Source organism: Alternaria atra (genome assembly GCF_907166805.1).
Source record: "Alternaria atra isolate CS162 genome assembly, contig: 35, whole genome shotgun sequence".
NCBI lineage: Eukaryota > Fungi > Ascomycota > Dothideomycetes > Pleosporales > Pleosporaceae > Alternaria > Alternaria atra.
This window is the reverse complement of record NW_025091334.1, coordinates 244,462-261,384: the sequence shown is the minus strand read 5'-3', so window position 1 is coordinate 261,384 and position 16,923 is coordinate 244,462. Positions and strand designations below refer to the sequence as shown.

At 50.8% G+C, this 16,923-nt stretch overlaps 3 protein-coding genes across 3 annotated transcripts; 1 reads left to right on the top strand and 2 right to left on the bottom strand.

The window, feature by feature from the left end:
- Positions 1-406: 406 nt before the first annotated feature.
- On the top strand, positions 407-1,156 carry ALTATR162_LOCUS11000 (uncharacterized protein; the record flags this gene model as incomplete). Its single annotated transcript, XM_043318640.1, has 1 exon — positions 407-1,156. The coding sequence occupies one exon, from the start codon at positions 407-409 to the stop codon at positions 1,154-1,156; it is 750 nt and encodes a 249-aa protein (XP_043174575.1).
- A 3,962-nt stretch (positions 1,157-5,118) lies between these two features.
- ALTATR162_LOCUS10999 (uncharacterized protein) lies at positions 5,119-7,249 on the bottom strand (the record flags this gene model as incomplete). The annotated part of the gene is made up of 2 exons (XM_043318639.1): positions 5,119-6,618; positions 6,671-7,249. 2 exons carry the CDS (start codon positions 7,247-7,249, stop codon positions 5,119-5,121), a joined length of 2,079 nt encoding a protein of 692 aa, XP_043174574.1.
- An 824-nt stretch (positions 7,250-8,073) lies between these two features.
- ALTATR162_LOCUS10998 (uncharacterized protein) lies at positions 8,074-16,346 on the bottom strand (the record flags this gene model as incomplete). Its single annotated transcript, XM_043318638.1, has 11 exons — positions 8,074-9,965; positions 11,144-11,731; positions 11,781-11,976; positions 12,022-12,158; positions 12,213-12,519; positions 12,728-13,391; positions 13,438-13,545; positions 13,867-14,323; positions 14,573-15,279; positions 15,328-15,793; positions 15,851-16,346. 11 exons carry the CDS (start codon positions 16,344-16,346, stop codon positions 8,074-8,076), a joined length of 6,018 nt encoding a protein of 2,005 aa, XP_043174573.1.
- Positions 16,347-16,923: the final 577 nt, after the last annotated feature.

The following is a 16,923-nucleotide window of genomic DNA, read 5'->3' as shown; positions in this document are numbered from 1 at the left end:
CTGCGCGTCGTCCACCCTCTCATTGGTCTGCTTCATATCCATCAATAAACAGCTCACAACGGCCCATGTCGAAGCTTTCCACAGGTTCCCCTATCCCGTACTATCGCCAGGCACAGTCCACCAAACGGCGCCACCAGCACGCCAGCGCTTTCGCGATTCTGCCAAACGAGCGAAACTATGCCAAAGCTCCCCTGTTCATGGACGTTGGCATTCTTGGTAAGGCCAACTCGTGCACAGTTCTATATAATGTCTTCGCCAGCTGCTCCTCAGTTGTTTCCCTACCACACACTCACTACACTCACTAATACACGGTTATCACCGATCACACTCGTTTTCCACGACCTCCAACGCCTTACAAATTAATACCTTCCGTATTTTAATACCACCCCCCAAACCAACAATCAAAATGCGTTCCTTCGCCGTCATTGCTGGCTTCGCCGCCGTTGCCCTTGCTGCTCCCCAGTACGAGGCTTACCCTGCTGCCCCTGCCTCTTCCTCAGCTGCCGCTGAGTACCCGGCCTACCCTGCCGAGACCTCTTCGGCCCCTGCCTACGAGGCTGCTTCCTCCGCTGCTGAGTACCCAGCCTACCCCGCTGAGACTTCCTCCGCTGGATACGAGGCTTCCAAGCCCGCCTACGAGGCCGCCAGCTCTGCCCCCGCCTACGAGGCCTCCAAGCCTGCGTACGAGGCCAGCTCCGCTGCTCCCGTCTACTCTGCCTCCAAGCCCGCCTACACCACCACCGAGGTTGTCCACGCCACCAGCTACGTCTGCCCTGAGCCTACCACCATCACCTACGGTGCCTCCACCTACACCATCTCCTCCAGCACCACTCTCAGCATCCCTGAGTACACTGCTACCTACGTCCACACCCCCAGCGCTGAGGTCCCTGCTGTCCCCAAGCCCACCGTCTCTGAGACCCCTGCTGTCCCTGAGGCTTCGGCCACTGCCCCGGGATACTCTGCTGCTCCTCCCGCTCCTCTGTACCCCAGCTCCAACGGCACCGTTCCCCACGTCCCTGCCGGAACTGGCTACCCCACTGGCACCGGTGCTGTCCCCAGCTCCACCAAGCCCGCCACCCCTGAGTTCACTGGTGCCGCTGGCAAGGTCACCGTTGGCTTCTTCGCCATTGCTGGTGCCGTTGCTGCTTTCTTGTAAGCGGTTCGCTCTTGAGTGATGTGTCGGGATATGGTCTTCCATATCTCTGCTAGTGTCTTCTCGAGTTTTAGAAAGAGGAGGAAATAAAACATGGCTTCACGGGTTACGACTTCAACTCTGCATCACGATTCAGTCTAGGATTGGGAGCGCGGTGTTGGCGGTACGAGCTCTTTGCTTCCTTGCGCAATCACAGTCGCAGCAGCATTTCGATGGTTAATATACTTGGTATTGTAATACGCCTTGGTTGGAATGCCTACTGGCCCTATGGAGGGAGTCGTGTGGTCCCGGTGGTCTTCTTTGTTCCTAGACTCTTTGCCTATTCTGAGATGAGTTGGCAACTTAATGACATGATTACCACCTTTACTCTACGTTCTGATTACCCCATGTCCGATACCCTTGTACATATCTTTTGCATGAATGGATTTTGATCGACACTTTCTCTACCTAATGTTTTCGTTCCCCGATATGCAACGGTTCTGATGACTCTCTTCACGAAGCCTTTCATGTTGTGTCGTTAAGCCTACGTTTCTTGCTTTTCCATTACCTTGCTAATGATCTTGCATGAACCGGCGTTGGGTGCCCCTGAGACCCTGATTCGGGAAATTGCACAGGCCGCCTGACCCTGCAGCCCGGCATCTGGCCCCTAACCAGTTCATCTGCTGAACGCCGGACGCGTCACTCTCCCAATTATCAATAAACATGCGGCTTCTCGGCCCCTGTAGCTCTTTGTTCAAGCATAGCGCATACGTCTTTTCTTTCTGCCACTTTGAACATCTGAGCAAGCACGCCAACATATTGCTTCTGACCTGGAGATAGACTTGACGCGCAGCTCGTGCGATTCATACTCCGCTGTTCTTGAACGCCACGCGATTCAGACCGTGGATTAGGAATGATTACAGAAGTCTAGGATGAGCTTCCTTCACGATAACGTCATGGTAGCGATCCGCAACGGCGCAGGCCCACTTAGGCAGGTCGATATCGCCCAAACGCTCGTTCTCGCGGCGACTCTTGCAAGCCCAGATCTTACCGCCGAGGCTAGCCTATCATCCTCCGTGTGTACAGTCACTCAAATATGACCTTAGGAGACATCGTCGCGACAGACATAAGGTTCTCTATTACGCAGACGTCTTGCCTTGACCATAGACACCTGAAAGCATGTCGGTAGAATGAACCGCACACATTTGATCGCCGTGCTATCGCATGATGTTCTGATGTCTTATTCCACGCCGAGCTTTGCATGCAGATCTTTGTCAGTTCACGTCGCTCATCAAGACTTGCATGATTTGCTTGATGCCACAGACGGCAGATTACGCATGTTGGCGCTTTCAAAGAACGGGAGCTAAGTGTTAGATTTAACAGCAAGCTATGCAACTCATCGCAGCCGCTAGTTCCAGTACGAGGGTATTGTGTTTGTAGCGTCACCAACGACGCCGTAACACTTGCTAGACTCCGACCACTAGCCACGAGGATGTTCCGTAATGTCTTGAGCGTGGACGTAGTTGCTCTGGGCATACATCGCGTCCCGGAATATCATCGTGACTGCCTAGGTAGGCGCCTCGCTGGCATCTAGATGCGGCACTTTAATTCTTGAACATGGCATCGGTTCATCTATCGAGACCGATCTCGAGGAGGAATGCATCGATCTTCGAGACTCTGCATTCTTCGCCGGAAGACAGCTTGACAGTTACAAGGTTATCGTCAGCGTCCGTACCTTCTCCATCGCGCTCCCCCTTTGTCTCCCCATCAGCCTTTCCGTCATCTTATCCGTCAGCTCTTCCATCATCTTCTCGAGCACTCTCTTCACTGATCTCTTCAACGACCTCGTCCTTCCTCTTTGCAGCGCTTGCTTGAGTCTTGGTTTCACTTCATCTGACTTCAACAGACAAGGGCATCCATCGTTCTGTATGCGATACTCGAACTTTGCGGAAGGACACTACACCAAGCATATTAGGGCGATCGCTTCAGGTCGCACTCCGTTCAACATACCTGTAAACTTGAGCACCTCATTATCTTTTTACTCTTACTCTGCAACCGAATTTCTCTGGCATCAGGAAGTTAGCCCATATCCTCAAAGATCAAACCCAGCTCCTCCCGCGCTAACGCTGCGTCGTCTTCCTCGTTTGCTGCAGTATATATTTCGAGGCTCTTCTCAGTAGCGTCTTTTGCCTCTTGCAGTCTAGAACCCTTGTATACATCGAATCTGTTCTCCAAGCGAGTACATACTTGATACGACATGAGTAGCCGACCTATCTTCCAGGCCCCTCCTCTTTGTACTTCTTCACCTGTATATGCTCTACAAAGAGTGTAAAATATGAGGAACAGAATTGCAAATATCTATTACTACCACCTTTGCCCTCTAGATTATCCTCTCCCCACACATTATCTACGAAGCCAGACAACTACATGGCTTTGTACTCTGCCCCGTGCCCCTACACTTCACACAGTTGCTGATCACGTTTCCTGACCCATCGCAAGTTATACAACGCTTCGGGGCTCTGAGATGCGCCCCACGTATACCGGTGCCGGGACATCGGTGGCATTGTGCGCTTCGTTTACCTGTGCCGTTACAGGGATCGCAGCGTATCGGGACACGGCGTGCATTGTTGCAGAGATGACAATTGTTGGGTGGCATCTAAAGGCGTGTTTCAACGATGTGTGTATGCGCGTGTGTGGAGGGCGTGCGGCGAGCGTGCGGAGAGAAGTTTATGGATGAATCCAATGTTAGGAAGGTAGGTGAGGAGGTGGTAAGGCTGAGTTGATGCTACCTTGTCAGCGACACTCTTTTGCTTGTCCACATTACGAGAAGCTTTCGTCTTCTCAAGGGACTTTTTACCTTTGTATCGAAGCATGCGCAAACGCCTTCGGGTCTCGGGAAGATAACTCAATACAGAGTTGTCGACTGGGAGGTTCAGTTACTTCAAGGCTGACAAGGCTCAATCGCGATCAGGCTGAGAAGCGGCGGCATGTGATTGTTGATGTGCGGCATGAGCTAGGGTCTACCTCCAGCACTGCCTCCTCATGGCTCGATACCTGTAGACATCGGAGTAGGAGATTTAGCAGCGAGCCATGACCCTTGATGTTGCCGCTGCACGCCAACGTTATACCAAGAGCATCACGATCTTCACTTCTGATGGTTTCGAAGGAGCAGAGTTTTGACTCACATGCTTAACTTGATTGACTAAGACGCCCTGTAATTCTCTGAATGATATCAAAGAAAGCGAGGCAAATCGTAAAATCAGTGCATGCAAGCCAGCAAAGATTCGAGCTGCGCGCTCAGTTGAGAGGTGATCAGCCGGATGCAGTACTTAGCATCAGTAGTTGAAGGATTGTGTCGCATCGGCTGCAGCTTCTATCTGGAGACATCCTTGTCGCTGGCCAGTAAACGTAGACTTCCGGGTCGCACAGCATATACTGTGGCTTCGGTGAAGGACCACCGAATCCTTGAGGCGGATGTGATTCGACCATAAGCAGCAGTGGGCACACTGCAAGGCGGTCGCGCAAGAACGCCAAAAGGCAAGTTGGAGAAGGATGATTCAGAACCACTTTGCAGTGCAAACTAGTTGTTGAGAAGTTGAAGTGGTGTAATCAGTGTCCTGGGGCAAGGATGGGCAAGGTGGTGTCGCTCGCAACGAAGAGGTCTCTAGGCGCATCCAGGCGTCCCGCGCTAGCCCAGATTTGGCTTAGCCGAGTATGAGGGTCATCTGTGAGAACACTGAAGGCTAAACCATGCGCGGTGCGCAGTCAGTCATACGATCTGCTAAATGCCCAGATTGGGTTGAAGGGTTGCCATATAGCTAAACCGAGACGAAGAAGAGGGTAAACAATTGTCCGTACACGCGAAGAAGCTGCGAAGGTTCGGATGCACGCATACTTCGACTTATTAGAAGATAGACACGACACGTGGAGGTGGCTCGAAACCACTAGTTCGTAAACTCAGCATCATATGCTCTAACTTACATAATCTACACCGTAATGAACCTCGCCATCCACGTCTCAGTAATCTGCTTAGCCTCATCAACAAGACCCATATCCAAAAGCAACTGGACAGTTCCGCGGGTAGCACTCTCCAACGCACTAAAGATCCATGTATGCGTGAAAGTCGCTGCCTCCCCAATGAACACCGTGTTAAACTCCGTCTGATAGAAAGCCGGTAGATACAAATGCTGCTGTCCAAAAATCTGCATCGTAAACGCACCAGCCTGGTGTTCATCTTGTTCCCAGCACTGACGAGCATAGTTGCCAGTCCAATTCTCTTCGACGACGTCCTTGCCGTGCATTTCGATAAAGGCGCGCTTGATATAGGCCATATGTTCGGCTTCGGGCATGGCACATGCGACAGTGGCTTCGTAGTCGGAGAGGTAGGATGCGAGCATTGTTCCGGGACCTGTGGCGTTTATCTGCCAGGACGGGTAGCAAATCTGGCCGAGTTGGGGTTGGTAGAGGCGCGTGCAACCACCGATGATGGGCTTGTCGAGATGCTCCCAGAAACGCGTTTTGAACTGCACGGCGACTTTACAGGCGTTGGCGAATAGGGTACGGTCGATGGCGCGCTTCAGGAGACTCGAGTAGCGCGGGAGATGCCAGAATTTCATCAGGTTTAGGGGTACGCTGTTGAGTACGTAGTCAAAGTTCTCGATGCTATCCGGAGTTTCGTAGGGCTCGGCTCCGGTGGGCCTCCAGGAGACAGACATCGTCTTGTTGTTCTCATTCCAGTGTAGGCCGTTGATCTTGGTACCATATTGGACTTTGTCCTTGACCAATGGCTCGAAAGCTGCGGGCATCCTTGAGAGACCGCCTTTGATGGTGACCCATTTAGTCGCGAGGAAGTAGACAGTTTCATACTCCCACATGGGCCAGTAGATGTGGGATTGTCCGACCTCATCAGTGGTGTTGAGATCAAACTTTAGCTTGTTTCGAAGGTACGCTACTTCAGAGTAATCGAACATGCCGTCGTCTTTGGCTTGCTTGTATGCCTTGAAGATGTTGGTGGCGTACATCTTAACGCGTTCCTTGTCTAGACCCTTGAACTCGTCAAGAGCCGCGATAGCCTCTTCAGCAGCAGTTGCGTTGCCGTATGATGTCGGGTTCTGGTATGCGGGGTCGTTCGCAATCTCAGTCCTGCTAGGGATGGTTCCATCGGGACGACGGAAGGGACTGTCAGCTGGGGTGTTTGGGGAGGTCTGGATCCATTCGATGAAATCAACAAGAAGCTCTTTGTTTCCAGTGTTACGTTCATTGAGAACATCAGCCAGTTGGAAGATTATGCGCTGGTCATTGAAGGGAAAGGTCTCGTTGGTCTCGGAGTCAGTGATCTCATACGGGAAACGCATAGGCCCAAGCTCATGGTATTGACCTTCATCCGGAGAAGTGCCATTAAGATAGACTGTGCGAATACGGCCACCAATACGGTGAGATGACTCGAGGATCTTCCAGTTGTGGATACCAACAGAGTCCAGCAATAACTGTTGATCGTTTCGTTAGCGCGATGTTGGTATAGAGAATTTGAGTACGTACAGATGTCATGAGCCCAGAAATACCTCCGCCAAGGATACCGAAGGACTTGTTCTTAGTTGAGGCGACAAAAACGTCATCTGGCTGCTTTTGTTGCAAGTACGCAACGCCATCGAACCAGTTGCTGTCAACTCCTGCGACATCAACAAACGACTTCTTTTCATTGCGACGAGCATGGCGCTTGCTGATAGCCAGTTCTTCCGACTTGCCGACAAGCTCTCCATCGAGAAATGCATGGAGACATCCGCCGGACATTTCGGTCGGGGTCAACCAAACGAACTTGTTCGGCCGCCTGTTCTCGTGTTGCTCATGGCGTTTAGCCAGAGGATGGGCTCCAACATGCGTTCGACCTATGCGTTGCTTCGTGGAATTGATAGAAGCGGAAGCATCATCACATGCCGCGTATGTGATTGTGAGCTCACCATCTACATCACCGAAGTAGTCGACAACGATGTTTTGAGCGCTTCCGGGGGTAGTTCCTTGTAGAGGAGCGAAGATGACCGATGGCTGGCTCAGAGGCTTCGATTCGGAGAGTAAAGCAAGGCTTGCTAGGAGTGGCAGCAACTTGGTGAAGGGCGGCATACCGATGGCTGTTGTAGAATGAAGCTACTGGTCAACAACATCGTGCAATGGTATCTGTCTATGCCTTCTTATGAATCTTTCAGAGCAACTTCTTGGCAATGCCAAGCATCGTTGGTATCTACCTTGATGTCCTAGATACCCACTGTTGAGTGTATCTATCGGTCATCCCGCGATGTTATCGTACGCTGCCTTGTACTTTTCTCCAGGTAAGCTCACCGAAGAGCCGCCGATAAACCTCCGGGACTATGGTCGCTATGCCGTCTCAGTGGCGATTGTCAAGAGCTATCACTGGTAGTTTTGAGTAGTTGCGAGCAGCTTCACGAATCCAGGATCCCCCACTTACGAAGCTCATTGGAGTGTTGCCCGCAACTGCTTGTCTAGATCCACCCACGTAGCCCGGCACCCGCATGCTCGGAGTCGGTATATTTAAATCCGATCATTGATTGGAGCGGGCGATATCTCTGAGTCTTGGCCGATGGAAGGGGATAAGTGTAGGCGATCTCGAAGGTCCGTCGACTCGACGCTATCATGCCAAGAGCGACGCGGTGAGCTGCCAAGCACACCTGGGCACAATTAGGTAGTTCTCCCGTTCCAAACCACGGACTGGTCAACCCAACCACCACATACGGCATTCATGCTGTTATACTCTGCTGTCATCATTTACAACGTGCCAAGAAAGTATGGCACCGCATATCGACTTTCGCCGTTAGTGTAGGATGCAAGCTGAAATCTCTGCTCTCCATTTTTTTTTACAACGTAGCACAGGGCCGTGGCTCCAGCCGCCACTTTCGCTTTTTGAAAGTCTCTCGAACTATTGGGCTTGATCAATCTCTCCTCAGCAAACTGTTTCTCCTTCTACTTGGTCCTCCAACAACCCCCATCTTCTCTTCACCCGTACTGCGCCTTTCACCTCTTTCAGCCTCTTCGCTCTCCTCGAGTACCTGATTGTTTGGGCTTGGTTCCACCACCTGCCCGTGATTACCACCCACCGACTCCATGGTAAATGGACTCGCAGTTGGCGCATCAAGAATACCCAATTCTTCTTGTGTAAAGAAGTTCGGCATCAGGAACGTTCGCATTGGAATGTACAGGAAGATGAAGACCGGGAAACCAATCGCGGCGATTGTCTGAGTGATCGCGAAGGTAGCACCGAAGCCAACAAGCTCCAGACCGACAAAAGCCCAGATCACCCATCGGCGTTTGACTTGTGTCAACGGGTCGGATCGGGATGTGAGATGTTTATCCTTTAGGAGGAAGATGAGCTTGAGCGTGATGCCATTTGCTTCTAGTGCCTGAATACCCATGACAAAGAACAAGCCTGCTAGCACAGCTTGTGGAATAAGGTGCAGAACGACGAGAAGAGGTCCGCTCATAGTACCCAGCGTAAGGAGGCCTTGTGCAAGGTTCGATACGCGCTGCTCTACCACGTGGTCGACGACCCGCTTGGCATGACCTTTGTTCTCTTCATCGTCCGAATCGGATACAGTGTGTGTAACACAAAGCGATGTGGTATGGAATGGTGCCTGTGGGATGAGACCATTCGGAAACGGAATGCCTAATAGTCCTGCAACCCCAGTCGTGATGCCTAGGAGGAAGATATCCCAGTGGAAACCTGCCGGTTTGCGCAGCGGGAATTCAGTGCCTTGCGCGATGAGACTAGAAACGTTGTGATCAAACCAGAACAGAATGGTCAAAAGTACGGCAAACGGGATAGCCAGGAACACGTCGCCAACACTTATGTCCCAGAAGTGTATGAACCATCCACGATCTGTAGTTGGAAAAAACGCCTTCGAGGTAGGTAGCTTGAGCAACTCAATGCCAGCCATCTTACCAATATGCACGAAACCAGTGAAGAAGATAACGGTAAGCGGTGTACCGTAATCTTCAACAAACTTCCGAACGTGACGCTGAAGCAGCGACGATTGTCCAACAATGCCACAAATATATGCGACCGCAGTAACCAGCAGAGCAATCATGATTGAAAGGTATGCCGACGCGTCGTTGACAGCCCATTGCCTCATCAAGACTTGTATTCCCTTTTGTAGATATATGAACGCGACGTAGAAGCCGAAAATGTCGCAGGAAAAGCGCGTAACGTATCGTAAACCGTTGCAGGAGTTCGTGATCGCGAGTATCCAGTGGAAGATCAAAGACCATATGCCTATCCAGCACATGAACGCGAAGTAGTTCGTTCCCCGTGGGGTGATGATATCGTATACGGTGTAGTTGAAGACGGTTATCGGTCCAGTAACGCCCACGATGACCAGAGGTTGCGCTGCTGCGAGCGAGAAGACGACAGAGGCTAGCACTGAGGCAAGGAGAACCTCGTTGACGCCAAAGCTTTCATTCGTCTTTTCGAACATGTCAAGCGAGAAGGCGAGCGCTGGAAGGATGTTTGCGAAGTACATGTAGATCGTCGCAGGCACAACGCGATAGTCCCACGCATCTTTCCAGTCACTCCAGTAGAACGGTGCCCGTCGCCGTATGTCATTTATCATGCCACTGAAAAGGCGTGTCTCCCACCAGGCAGCCTTGCTCGAGGCAGCCGATCCATGCGTTTGGCGCGTGTTCTCTCGATCAAGATCGTTATTCGGCGTGGCATTGCGCTTTGAGGGATGGAATACACGCGACTTCCACGATCTATTCGCATAATTCGAAGACATTGGTTCGTCTATGGCGAGGTCGTAGCCCTGGGTGGGTACGCTACGGATATCTGCTGCAGGCGATGTTACAATGAAGATGTCGTCATGACCGGGCAAATTTTGGAGACGTGAAAACTACCTTGGCGGTTGAGGCAGGAAGATTAAAGGTGATCTAGGGGAGTATAAATCTCGGCAAGGCTATGCGAATAGACGAAACTTGCCGCCATGATCAAGGTTGGCGAGCTTGTTTACGAATGGTAAGTGGAGGAAAAGATGTTCTCCACACCGCCGTCCCCGGCTTTGCGGCGGCAATAACTTTAGTGCAAAGATGCTTGGCAGCACCAGATGTCACCATCGTCAACCGTCACGGCCCATCCTCACCAACGTTGCAATACTCGATAAAAGACTGTTCGTATGGTCTTAGTATCAACTGGTCTTCTTCATACATCACAAATTGAATTCTCTCATTCATCGCTTCGTAAGGCAGCGTTACTGGTTTTCCTCCATGTAGTAGACGCGAAGCGCATGTCCAATGTTCCAAGTCTCGAATGCCCTCTGCCATGTTGTGAGGATTCACGGTATAGCCAAATCTGGGCAAGACTCCTGAATTCTATATATAGCAACTTCACAAACTCGCGTAGTCTGAATAGCCTTAACTGAGCCTCCTTCGTCCCAGCGTAGACGCGCTCGATAGCTCACTCTAATCATCGCTCACCGAACACCACAGAAGGCATGTTTCGAGGCAAAAATCGTCTTCGCCTTTCTCGCGGTGGCGTATCTTCCCGATCAGAAATGTCCGACAACGGAGAAGTTGTTTGCACACTTGGTGCGGTCGCTGTTGAAGACAGGCCTGGAGACGGTGTAAGGGGAGGTCGTTCCAGGGCAGTGGGCAGATTGAGAGAAGATAACGGATGCTCCATGGAGGGTTTTCGACGTTGTATCGCTGCATGGCTGGGATGCGATGGTCCTTGGTAGGAAGCTTGCCTGTGGCTTTGGTTTGGTATCGGTCGTGCTTGATTGGTATTGCTTAGAGTCTGCGCTTTACTGTCACTTGCAGCCCGTCGATTGGGGGATATCGCAACGTTCGAAGATAGAGTGCTTCCGCCGTGTGTGTTGGTATTGCCGGATCTGAGTGCTTCCAATTCACTCGGATACTGTTGTCTGATTCTGCTATATGCTGATTGGAGTAAGACATCATCAGCAGGTGATGCGGGCCGTCTACTTGGTCGCATATTTGACTGATCGCTCATACGTCGAAGAGCTGGGGCACGGGTAGCATTGCTCGCTGGTTGGGAACTTGGGTCGTACCGTTCAGCGCGACCTTCGGTAACCTGTACACGGCCAGTTTCCATCATTCCACTCGAATTCAAGGATTGTTCAGAGTCATTTGCCAGAGCAGTTCTAATCTGGCCAGCGGAACCGATAGCGACACGAGATGTATTCTCGCTTTGATGCTGTTGCAACGGTCTGTTGGGTACAGATACATCGTTGCTATGTAATTCCGTTGGAATTGTACTCCTAGGACGGATGGCGTATCGATGCTGGGTGGGGTCTTGAGGCGCACGATGGCTCCTCGTTCGTTCTGATGGTAGGTCGACTGACTGTTGCTGTCGGCCAGCTTGACGATTAGTCGAGGTGTATATCGACCTCTGTCCCAGTCTTCTGTCAGTCAATGCCTGCTCAATGCCGACCAAAGTAGTTTGTTCTGAGACACCTCTGTAGACAGCTGCGGGTCGTCCCGGTGAAGCATCCAACTCCGGCATGCTGCCCGAAGTGGGTAATTCCAGAGGCTCGCGAGTCGAATCCCTCCTTGCACTCAGCGAAATCGTGCTATCCGAGCCTTAATGACATCAGCACTTGCTAACGGACTGATTCTGGCTACTACTCACTTTTGGGTTCATTATCTTTCATGACTGCCCGCGGGAATCCACTTATGTGGTATTTAGTGGGGGTCAGATCGCGGCTTCGAATGTGCAGCGAGATGTTGATTTCCGAGTCCTTACTCCTCGTTCGTATAGCAGGAGCAGGCATTCGAAACGAGGCCAATTGTCGCATATCAGAAATTATTTCCAACGACAGAGGGATCTTGAACGTTCAGCTTAGGACCGGAGCCATAATTAGAGTGCTTACCTGATGAGTACGAGGACCGTCCAGGTCGAACTCAATTTCGAAATAAGATTGGAAAGTAACAGTCTGCCGTTTTGCGAAGAACTCACCCAGGCCTGGGAGGTAAGGAGAATCGTCCTCGAACCTACAGCAAATGTGACCTTCGCGAAACAGTTAGCTGCAATCGCTTTGTGTCACGTACGACGGTCGCGTACCTGCGCAAGAGAAAGTTCCATCACTATTCGACACAGGTCCATTACGTAGTTCAAAATAGAAAGTACTAGCCACAAGTATGTGTGCAAGCCTTGCAATCTGAGTACGGCTTTCTGGTGTTTTCAGTGCTTTGCGAGCATCTCGAATCAACTCTCCAATCTTTTTTACTTCGTCCAGCTTTGGCGGCTGACGTCCAATATCTGGGTTGATGCGTACGTATCGTGATGCATCATCGCTCGTCGGAGCCACGTCGGATCGAAATTGCTCCCACGCTTTCTCGGCGTCGAGAATGTTATCCATGAGATTTTTCTGCCGGGTTGTCAGAAGAGTTCGTCTAGAAATCTACATCTAACGGTCATCCTAAACGTTAGAAGATCATACCATCGTAGTAACGATCTGAGGCATCATGTGAAACGTGGATTGTCGAGTACTTTTCTCATGTGCATGTTCAGCGTGACGACTCCTTCAGCTGTAAGTCAGACTCTTGGGAAATGTGAGCGTGTTCTGTTAAAGATACGTGCCTTGATTCGGGAGGTACTGCTGTCGAATCGGGTTGATCGACTCGCAAGTCTGCCTTGTTTTGACTTGTACCTATGGACAGAAAGAGATCGGGCGCATGATCAGCAACATCGGGCCACAGCAGTTTTCTCTCATGGTTCATGAGCCGAACGGGATTGTTGTGGTATATTGCACCATCCAAGTATGTCCGATGAGTGTCAGCGTGCTCAAATGGCTTGAAAAAGCTCGGCGCAGCTGATGTGGCAGCTGCGGCGTCTGCGATCGAAAGGCCGAACTCGCGCCGGTCAGGTCTCAAGAATTCATACTCCGCGGGACGCAATTTGTTGTGATCACCCTCCTTTCGGCTATAGTTTGCAATGATAATTGCTTTCGACCCGGTTTTGTCTGTGGTTGTCACGGCGACCTTCGTGTTGAGATAGGAACTTCGCTCTCCATAGTTGCCAAAAAGATGATCTTCCCCAAAGTTTTGTACCAGCGTCTCTCTGAAAGGGCCTGTCGAGTACTTCGAAGTGAGCTTCAGAGTTATCAGGTGCTTCAAAAAAGGAATGCTTTGTAGCTTCCGTGGTGTGAAGGCGGTACTACACAGCCTTCTAAACTTATCGGAACAACGCCTCAAGCTCCAATTTTTGGCCACCATTGCTAGTGCAATGATGCCACCAGTGCTTCAAGATGTGAGTCTTGTGGTATTTAGGACTGGTCAGAACTTACCTTGTTCCCATAATTAGGTCGAAGAATGCCTGAACAGGTATTCGGTCACCAATCTGTTGTTGTAGGGTTCGTAGCACTTCGATCTCAACGATCCCGCGCATGCCACCTCTTTATATGGGTCAGTATCTGGAGGACTGGAAGGGGATCAAAGAAAGAGGTGGAAGTAGGGATTGTTGGTGAACATAGCTACGCAAGGCCTTTGCTCGATCTATTTGGACTTCGTGGGTCTCTAAGAACCTCCACCGGTAATTGGGAACCACTCACCCGTCAAGGCATAATAGACGAACTCCAGCGTGTTCAGGCTTAAATCTGACGAGACATGGTATTTCCCATTGCGTCTCTGTAGGGTGCATGGGGCAGCATTTTAGGCTGACCACAGCTCGCGTGCTGATGTTATCATGCGAAAGCTCCCCATGGGCCCGCACGCACTGTGTGCAGAGCACATGACCACAACGGAGGGCGTGCTCAGGTGATTGCATAAGACAGCAGAAGCATGTTGCATGACTCAAGATTCCAGCAGCTGAGCCCACAGTATCATAAAACGCGATCATGGTGTCGTGATGAACCTGCATCATGTAGGCTTCCCTGGAGTAGCTTGGAGCTCGTCGTGAGGCATTCTCAAGTTCGAGATCGATGTCGCGCATCTGCGATCGAATTGCGTTCTTCCAGATTGGAAGATAAATTTCCGGTTGAAAGCTGGACTCGAAATCGCCTGGTATTACTTTGCCTTTGGCGTTCTGGTGCCCCTTCGGATCATGGTTAGCGCCAACGTTTACGCATCGATACGAACCGTTGCGAAATTCGCAAGTGAGATGTTGGCTCCAAAAGGTCTCCACTGAGAACTCGCAGTAGTTCATGTAATAAACAAAGTGATCCAGAGCAGAGCCTGTGATGCGTCAGAGGAAAGAGAAGTGAATGATTGGGAAAAAGAAGAAACCACCGGTACTAAGAGCATCTAGTGATACACTCGACATAGGAGGCAGTAACCAGGAGCTAGGTTTCGAGCTACACGAAAAGCTTGGTGCTCCTATGTACTCCATTGCTACTCGCATGGCGAAAATACCCTTATGCTGAGCGTTTGAGATTTAGACATTGGAAGGGAAAACATGCAACGAGAATGCCTAATATTACGTACCTTTTCGATGACGGACGCAATCGAGAGAAATGCTGCAAGCTACAAGTCTAGACATGCGATCAAAGATGGAAGTAGCTTTGCGCGTCCTCTCATGAGCACTTTTGGATTCCTTATCGTGAGCCTGTATGGCAAGTGCGAGTTGGAGCATATGACCACCAAAGTCATTGGGTATCGGATTGGTGAGTAGGGACATGGCAATGAAGTCGAAAGGCATGGTCAGTGTACGTGAGAAATGACTGAATACTGCTTGGAAATGCACGTCCAGCTCAAAAGATCTGAAGAGCATGTTCGCTCGCTTCCGGGAATTGAAGGACTTTTCGCACGAAGCCGTGATCACCTGGTAGAAGCTATTTACTTGGTCGTGTAATAGCTGGTATCTACCTCCGCGTGGTATGCGTATAACCTGAAACGTGGAGTAATAGCAAAGTATCAAATCAAGGATGGATCTAATGCGTCGTCCTTTTCCTCTCCAGCTCTCGGCCAGACCGATAAAGAAGGGATGCCCATGTCTAGGGTCGATACAGTGTTTGTTGGCTGCCAACAAGCTGTTCGTTGCCGATATACTGTCCCATTCATTTGGCTCGACACTTGGTTCACATTCGTTCAGTGCAATAATCGCATGGGGAAGCGTCGGCTGGTTGACAGATGTCTCCAAGGATGCGTCAGCCCATTGCAATAAGGGCTGCAGGGTTGATACTTCGAACGTTCTGAGGAAGAGTAAGCAAATAGAGCCTAAGAGGAGACGTTGCCCATACTTGGAATTTGTGCTCTGCATAACAAAGACTACCACATCTGAGAGAGTATAAAGGATGCGCGGGTACAACTCTTTCACGATATAGCTTCTTTTTGCTCTTTCGGTACCTGCAGTGGCCCATGCCAATGATCGTATGCGGCCAGGAGTCAGCCGCGCAGAGAGCCAATCAGGATTCGACCGGGCCCTGCGGTTTTCTTGGGCACCAGTTGGTGGGTTCTCTCCCCCCTCCAAGCCTTCACAATCTGCGTACAACAGAGGTGTTCGTGAGCTGACGCTCATGGGATCTGCGTACAAATGTACATCGGCGGATGTTGGAATGTGCTCGACTGGATCATTACCAGGTCTCTCATTCCCAGCTTGTGGCTCTAGACGCCTCAAGCCAACGATGGGAGAAGGATACTGATTCGCTAGATTGCCGGCCCCTCGTAGTTGAATGAGCATCTTGATCAGTGTACTTTTCCCGGCATCTGGTGCATGGTCAGTGCCATTGAAACTATTGGGACATGAATTGATGGGATTATTACTCGTTTGACCAATGAAAGAAACCAGTCGCGGATACTTTTCTTTACCGCTTTTGAGCGGACTGCCTAACAAAGCTGAATACACATCATAGTCGAGGAATTGCTGACGGTCCGACTGGCCGTCTCTTCTCGTCAAACTGTCATGTCGTTCGGTATCACCATCCCTTTTTATACCTTCGATAATGTCAGTGGTGATCTGAGCTCTTCTTTGGGTACGAATCGTACCGAACCAGGTAGTGGCCAGGTCATCCTCGTGGAGTTTTTCTACGTCGTCTTTGGTGTACCTTGGCTCTAGTATGTTCTTGAGTTTTTCATACACATGATACTCTACCTTCTCGTGTGATCCGTCTCTGCCTGTTCTCCCACCGCGATGCGCCAAAAATTGCTGCCAACAAGGCTCGCAGAACTCACTAGCACAATCCACACAGTACCAAACCTCGGCAGTGTTCCTAGTACAGCCTGGGCTGCGATCTTCGCAATCGTTGTACGGTCGTGACATGGCCAGGGGGAATTCTTGAGCAATTGTGATCAGGCTGGGATCATGAAAGAGTTGTGGGGAAGTCGTTATAGCAATGATTCCCATGCCAATGTTCAGCCTCGTGCGGGCGCTGTGATGAGCTGCATGTCAATCCAATCGAGATCATCGCGGCAAGTGCACGGATGCAAAGTTGCTTTAGCGTCTAGGTTCGACATTAGACGAATGGAAATGTGTACCGGCAGCCACTCGACTGTTCACCACCGGCAACTCCGCCACTTGCATTGACCGGTTGCAAATGTGAAGCGATTTACGCCGAACTGACAAACAGCTCCGCGTACATAATGGCATCGTATCGTCATGACTGGTTCAAGCATCAGCCTCGCATGTCACGTATACAAGCTTCCTGCGAAATGGATAAGAAATGAGCGAATTCAGGCAGACTGGAAGGCGATGACAAGTTGGGGCTAACGGCGGACGCGTTCGCGGCCCCACCAAAACCTAGCGTGAAATAGCGTGTCACCACTACCTCGACAACCCTTATCGTCATTGCATTGGCCGCATCTGCGCACTGGAAGGATTTCAACAATTTTCTCGGATG